Here is an 8080-nt window from a genome sequence, read left to right on the forward strand (position 1 = left end):
ATTTTTGCTATTTCTCCCTGACCCGAGTTGAGATTTACGAGAAATATTCCCCATAACATTAACTTCATGACGCCTACATCAAAGCTTCGAAAATAGCAAACTTTAAAAGTATCACAGACAGAATCTTAAATCGTGAGAACAGAGCAGCCCTCGGAAATTGCTCCAGTTTTATATATCCGTAATTTAATTCACCACAAACCTGCGGACTGTTCATTATTGAGTAGATAAAGTTTGTAATTTGTCATTTCTAGGCTGAGAATATAAACTCGCGGCTTGGTTCTCCCGGTACATGCGGGACCAGAGAGGGCCCGGTCCAGTTGAGAATAATCTGCTCCTACTGAGACTCCAGTTGAGACTACGCTCCTGCCGAGAATCTGCTCTGGCGATGCTGGTGTTGCTGCTCGTCGTGTGCGGAGTCCTGCCGGCGGTGTCCGGATGGACCACCCCTGAGCCTGGTGAGAAAAATCTGGGAATGTCCGCAAGACAGGGCTAGAGATAGTCATGCTTTTAAGTACCAGAGTTATCAGCCAAGGATTGAAGTGTTCAAACTTCGTATTTTCCTAGAACCATAAAGTAGAATGGAAGTCGTTGTCATCAAGTACTGTAGGAACAACTTCACTAAATAGCTTTAAAGAATGGTTGCAGTCAGATATGCAAAGACTAAGTGTAACAGACCGTTCGGTGTAATATGACTAGCTGCTGTCGTACCGCGTGCCTGCGAAACTGGTGTGTTAAGCCTAATGGCGGTTGTACCGGCTATATACATGTAGATACAGATACAGATACAGAAGAGAGTGAAGGGGAGGTTGAACTAAAATGTAATGGTGGATAGTGTACAATATGCGGATCTGTTGCACTAGTTCTTGGTACGTAGCTTTAAAGATCGAGTATTTTGTTTGGCAATACTTTTAAGTTCTTATGATGTTGTGACGAACTCCATTCTCTTCCCATAGCTAATTCTTAAGTGTACTGTAAGTATTCTTAAAACTAGATGAGGTTTCACCGGTATAGTTGAATCTATAACGTATGCCCTGAACACTGAAGTCAGTGCCAATGTCTTCGAGTTGTGTTTATTTCTGTTCTTTGTAATTTGTTTACTATTCCCCAGTGGAATGCCTGGCCCGGTTGTGACGGCTCCCACCGTTGAGTCGTACCGTGCCGGGCTGGAGGCCTACCCGCCTTAGCCTGGGACCTCCCCGCCCCCCCCCCCCTACTTTGCCCCTGATGGGGCTATATGGGGTAGCAACATGTAAATATAGATGTTTGTGAAAACTTGGCCTCAGTGTGAACGGTATAGCTTACTCAGTCCGTTTATCCAACCTCGCTTTTTCGACTTTAATTTTTATCAACTCTTTTTTTCATGCAGACTGGCGTCCTTGTGGAGACTTCCCTTGGGACACTGATGACGTCACCGTGGACTGTGACTACACCTACAGTTACAGCAGGTATGCAATTAAGCATCTTTTAGCGATTGCAATGTGCTTAAAGACTTTCAACCAGTCCATAAGCTATTATTATCATTCTACAGGTACTACAGAGGACGCTGTACCGTACGCTGCCCCGCGGAAGCCGAAATGTTGGTGGGTCCTCCCTATTCAGATTCTGGACCACGCGACGGAGCTTACTACTGCCTCGCGGGCAACAATACATGGCTTGGATCAGAACCCGTGTGTCTAGGTGAGGTTTTAAAGATGCGTCGTGGATAAATAACAAATTTGTGACCTTTTTTCTATCATCAGAAAGAACATGAAATCTTGATAATGCATTACATTATGTATTTCACTATTATCTGAGTATTGTGATCTGTGTATGTAACATGAGTTCCAAATCTACTACTTTTCTACCAGGATTTTGTCTATACTGAGCTCGATCGCTATTTAACTCAAACATCATCCACAATATATCAACATGAGGTTCCAAGTATAGGACCTGCCTGGCCAAGATCTAGAACTGTTAGACTTCGAAAAGACTGGAATCTGTCAAGGAAAAGGAGCGATAACGCCACGGAATGATGATGATGATGATAACTAAAGGTGTGTTTAATTTCTATGTTCGACACAGGTCGTTTCGACAACTTAACCGTCATCACGGACGATACCAACGGAATCCGGCTGGTGGGGGGAGAGTTCTACGGCTGTGTGGAGCTGTACGATGACGTCACGCAGCAGTGGGGGCCGGTCAGGGGGTGGGACGTCTGGCAGTGGGATTCTCATTACGATGCCAGGATGGCCTGGGCCGACTTGGCGTGCAGAAACCTGGGTTTCAGAAAGGGGCTTGCCACCCATTCCTTCCCCTTAACAAATGGAGTCGTTAGTGACTCATGGGTTTATCCCATACGAGAAAGTTACTACCCATCCTACCCCTCCACTGTCCCAGAGTTTCTGTTGTCCGGGTCCCTTCCCCAGGGGGAGGGGGCGACTCTGCATGACGCCATAGACCGGGTGGACAGAGGAAGCGGCCATAACCGGGACAACATGTGTCTGGCCTGTGCAGGAAAACGGGATGAACGTACGTACCTCACACACCGTCGGTCGATTTCTATCATTAACGTTAGCATTTCATTCGCCAAGTACACTGCCTGAAGAGGGTATAGGCAATGTTTTGGTGATTTCAACCCTCTAAAAATCCGTAACAGTTTACTTAACATCATGACATCGGTGTACTCTATTTTGTTTTGTTTTTTCTACCGTATCCCTTTGAATTCTACCAGAAACTGTAGCAGAGACGAAAAACGAAGCGCTCTGAAAATGTTCTATCCTGAGATACTGTACACACTATTCACAAGACACTATTGAATCACTGTAGTCGATATGAAAATAATGTTATTCTAACACAGCCTAGAAAAAGGATTACATATATGTAGTAGACGTTTCCTTCAGCCAAATACCATTGGAACTTAAACCTATTAAACTGTGAAACTATTTACAGATCAAGTGTCTGATGTCCATGAAAAAAATGGGTGCTTTGTAGCTCATGTGATACGCTTCCCTCATCATTATAGTTGCATTGCTGAAGCTTACTTCAAACCTGTACCTTGCAGGCTCCACACCTTGTGGTGACTTTCCGCACGCGTGGGACACCGATGACGTCACTGTGGACTGCGACTACACCTACCGTGAGGAGAGGCAGAAGGCCGGCCGGTCATGGTGGACTACGGAATCTCCGTGGTACGTACCATGGTGGACCACTAAAGATCCGTGGTACGCACCTGCAGAAGGACCCACAGAGCCCCCCTCCGCACTACAGGGACGGTGTACTGTCAACTGCACCGGGGATGCTGACATGTTGGTCGGGCCTCTGATTTCTGACGAGTACTCCGCGCGCGACGGAGCTTACTACTGCCACGTGGCCAACAGGACGTGGACGGGTACAGAACCCGTGTGTCTGGGTAGGGGTTAAGAGCTCAGCTTCTCATGGTATCGTTGATTGAAATTATGAACAGACTTAAGATACTATAAGATACTATTTGTACATAACCATTTTTTTTCTATTCACACCGACGTTGCGGTGACCGTCTGTCATCTTCCTCAGGGCAATTCCCATGAGGAAGGTGACAAACGGTCACCGAAAGGTTGATTAGATATAAACTCGTCTATAGTTGTCTACAAGTAGTTTTTTTATTCGGTGACTTACCAACTTCATGACACTATTCACGAATTTTTCAAAATCTTTAATGTCTTGTAGAAAACAGTGGACTAGTAATGCCTTGTTTATTATAAGGTAATGAAATCATATGTGTCAACTTGAGTATAAATGCAACGTGAAGTTGGTTAAGTAACTGTAGCAATGATGTGAAAACTTAGATATAGTCGTTTATCATTCAATTCAAGCTTAGTGATGGTGTTTTTATATCTGATCTAGTGTAATTTTCTTGCATGTCCACTTCAACTCACAGCTAGGCTTCCTGGTCCATTCACCACAAAACATCATAGAATGTATATTCAGCAATCTAGGGTGTCATTAAGGTGTCATTATAATTAAGGGCGTGTTTTCCGCCGCAGGTGAATACAACAGCTCCATCGTCATCACGGACGATACCAACACGATCCGGCTGGTGGGGGGAGAGTTCTACGGCTGTGTGGAGCTGTTTGATGACGTCACGCGGCAGTGGGGGCCTGTCTTGGGGTGGGGAGTTAACTGGGAGTGGCAAACTCATTACGCAAACAAGATGGCCTGGGCCGACTTGGCGTGTAAAAATTTGGGTTTCAGGGAGGGTCTAGCCACAGCCGCTTACCCTTTAAGAAATGGGGTCGTCAGTGGCTCTACTCCTTCTTCCTTACAATACCGGTACAGGTATAAGCAACCGTACAGCTACAACCACAATGGCCCATACTTCATGTTGTCTGAGTCGCTTCCTCAGTGGGAGGGGGCGATCCTGCATGACGCCATAGAACGGGTGGAACGGGGAGATTGTGACAGCTGGAATGGCTGGAACTACTACACCTGCCCGTACGTCAGCGACAACAGCATGTGTCTGGCCTGCGCGGGAAAACGAAAAAAAGGCACGTACGAGTACATCGCGCCAAGCTACTTGATACATATCTATTTCTATGATCAGTAGGATGCCAAAATGTTAGCTGGTCCAATGTAGGCATTTGCATAGTCCGAACAGGGATTGCAGTCAATTTTTCTTGTTTTGATTCATTTCTTCTTTATCTGTTTTTTAATCATTGTGTTACTTAGCCCTAAGTATGTAACGCCAGCTTTTATAATTCTGCCCCTTAAAAAGAATGTTATCGAAGATTTCCTACTAATGTTGTACTGCTTGTCTGAGTTCTCAAACTACACATCACCAAAAATCTTCTCCTAGGCATCTCTGCCCACGTGACCTGCACGTCCGACCACCTGGAGGCGAGTTTCCCGCGCCCAGCGGACAACTCCGTGCAGCCGGCGGACATTCAGCTAGCAGCGCCGCCTTGCAGGGCGGAGGGGAACTCCACCCACATCTACATCCGGGCGCCTCTTGGGGGATGCGGCACTTCGAGCGAGGTACAGTTTTGATGCCCGAAGCTAACAAGAAGCGGCGCTTAGAAAAGGGTTTCATCCAGAAATAAGTGAATCATAAAAGCCTACCGATGTTATAGAAATATATGGCACTAATGCGACTAGAACGATTGTGAAAAATAGTTACTCAAGCAACTGGATAAAATTTTGAAACAGTCAGACGTTTCAGACAGCATCCACTATCTTTCGTCAGTGACTGTTTTATCCAGTTGCTTGAGTAACTATTTTTGGCTTATCTTATTACATGGATGTCTAACCTTCATCAACGTAGAACGTTTGTCTTTTCAATCCCAGACCACTGCGTCCGAGATTATCTACAGGAACACCCTGGCCATCGGGGCCGACACTTCAAACGGCGGCAACTCCTCCCACGGCGGCATCACCTGGTACCGAGTTCCCAAGATCCTGCTGGAGTGCCGTCTGCCGCGGAAAAAGATGCTGTCCTTTGACTTCAAGCCTCACCTCATGTCCGTCTTCCGGTCCGACGTCCAAGGTCAAGGCGACTTCGAGATCTCAATGGAGCTGTTCCGGACTGACGGGTTCCGAAATCCGGTCACGGAGTATCCGGTGTTGATGGAGTTACGGCAGGTAGGTCCGAAATTTGTGGTGTTACAGCGACACATTTTGGTAACATAAAAGTAGTCATTATTCCTTGTAAAGTCAAGGGACAGATATATTTCTTTGCGTAGGATAAGTGTTCAACCAGATCCAGGGTCTTCATCACGAGAATCGACCCGATTTCGCATGGTGTATGACCTTATAAGGAAGCATGACGTGAGTGCTGGAGCAAAGGTGATTGAAAGTTGGTACCGACCCCTGTTCTGGTTGAGCAAAGGTCGTTGGCCTCTGTTGTATCAACTTTTTATCACTATTAGAAGAGTTTGCGAAGCAGACAAGAATGCCGCATTTATTCTCATTGGCTGTAAGATTGCCGGCATTGTTTTTCTGTGTATGGTATAATTAGGATGACCGTGACCATGACCGCTACCTTCCAGATGCTCCACGTGCAGATCCAGGTGAACTCCAGTGACGCCGACCTGCAGGTGTTCGCGCACACCTGTGTGGCCACGCCTAGCGACGACCCTGACGACAAGGCACAGAATGACGTCATTATCAACGGGTCAGTGAAATGTTAACATTTCATACATAGATGAGCTAGTTTTTTAAAAATATACAGTCTTACTCGTGTTTTAAGATTCAATCTCTTATGATGTATGTCTACTACTATATCTTATCCCTAGTTGCCCCAAGCTGCCGACGCTGCAGTTCTACCCGTCCCCCGGCCCGGACAGGGGGCGCTTCGGCTTCCAGGCATTCGCCTACACCAGCGGCGCTCCCACGGTAACGTAGCTTTACTTTCTGCACACTTTAGACGGCTCTATGGTTTGTAATTGTGATATATTCATAGTTCACCGTAAACTGAGTGAGTGATTGTTAGTTTATCGGTAGATTCTGCCAGTAGTGATCCGCTCACAATCACTACCGGGAAAATCGGTGAATTTGCCAGATCAGGCGCAATTTCTAGAGCTGTGTAAAAAAATCGACACGGTCAAATTTAAAAACCAACATCATTCAGTTTTTATACTCCACTGTCGGTTGATTGCAAGGCTTATTGATTGAATAACAACTATGTTCTGGTTTCTACCTTTGCCGAGTACTGGATATCTAAGTACTGCTCAGGAAGTGCATTTATATTTCGGTATCCGAAATTTCTCTATTGGGCAAACCCATCCCTACAGGTGTACCTGCACTGTGACGTGCTGCTGTGTAAGGCCTCGGACCCGAACTCCCGCTGCGCGCAGGGCTGCCTGCCGCCCTCGGGCAGGAGGCGGAGGGAGGCCGAGGGCGAGCCCGAGGTGTACCGGCTCATCCAGGGCCCCATCGTGCTCGGCAAGGACCAAACTGGTAAGACTTGTTTTCTCGGTACCATAACAAGCATGTCGGAATATTTTTATTTTTTTATTTGTTCAGCTGCGTACAGTGTACCGCAGCCAAGGCTGCCCGACTAGCTACTGCTATTACAAGGGGCCAGCCTTGCTGCAAAAGTACATGATAAAACACAATACATTAGTTAAAAATACAAGTTACATTAGTTAAGAATAAATCATACACACGTACAATCATACAACTCTTACAGAATATACATGTAAAAAGAGTGTATACATGTATTAGGAATATACTGTTTCACTGTTGTGCTAAACTGCGTGTTCTCAGTAAGTATGAAATGTAGTTAATCTGTATTTGTCGGAAAGATAAAGTTTGTCAGAATGAAACAAGGTTACAATAGGCCAATGAAATTGCATTTAAATAATTTCCAAATCATTTTAAGGATCGTCGTCCAACCTGATGTTCACGCGAGCTATTAGCAGTTACGCGACTATCTTTTAGATCTATACAATTCATGTGACACAAGTTTTCATTCTTTTTTGCTCGCAATTCCCAGATCTCCAGGCCCGAGTCCCTACCCCGACCTCGAGCCGCCATGACCTTGTCACGGCTTCCTCCGTCCTGGGCGCATGCGCGGTGCTGGCCGCCGCCATGTTTGTTGTGGGTCTCCTGTACAAGGCACGCCGGGAAGGCGACCAGGCTGGGTACAGGGTGCTGGAGAATGTGGAATAATCCGCCATCTTGGCACGTGGTATATCTATTATACCATTTAAACTATATTCTAACTTCAGGTGGTTGAAAATTCTTAATTGTGACATCTGAATAAAGCGTCATCTTAGCACGTGAAAATCACAACTTTGTTTTACCATTAAATCTGATCTAAATCTTTATGCTTTGGACGTTTATCTGTCATGACTGATTTCAGTTATCAATACATGTATGATAACTTGCACTCTCACAAACCAACTACTACGTCTACATATGTCACATCCGTCAACATTCCAACGCGTTCTGATGAGCTGGAGTCAGAGGGCCGAAACCTACACGACGTAATCTCCTTCCAAAGAGCTATCTACCACTCAAAAATCATGACCATAGCATGTCCAGAACACGAGATATCAAACCTAGACGTTTCGTTGCAGCACCTTACCTGAAGCGTCTAAATATAGAAGTTACAATGCGTACCAAC

General features: G+C 45.7%; 1 protein-coding gene across 1 annotated transcript; it reads left to right on the forward strand.

Annotated features, from left to right (window-relative positions):
• The first annotated feature begins 289 nt into the window (after positions 1-289).
• Positions 290-7623, forward strand: LOC136424537 (uncharacterized). Its single transcript, XM_066413153.1, has 12 exons — positions 290-455; positions 1367-1445; positions 1529-1677; positions 2062-2508; positions 3041-3388; positions 4002-4502; positions 4811-4989; positions 5299-5592; positions 6000-6124; positions 6246-6345; positions 6744-6909; positions 7448-7623. The coding sequence occupies exons 1-12, from the start codon at positions 290-292 to the stop codon at positions 7621-7623; spliced, it is 2730 nt and encodes a 909-aa protein (XP_066269250.1).
• The last annotated feature ends 457 nt before the right edge of the window (positions 7624-8080 follow it).

Source organism: Branchiostoma lanceolatum, chromosome 18 (assembly GCF_035083965.1).
Source record: "Branchiostoma lanceolatum isolate klBraLanc5 chromosome 18, klBraLanc5.hap2, whole genome shotgun sequence".
Lineage (NCBI taxonomy): Eukaryota > Metazoa > Chordata > Leptocardii > Amphioxiformes > Branchiostomatidae > Branchiostoma > Branchiostoma lanceolatum.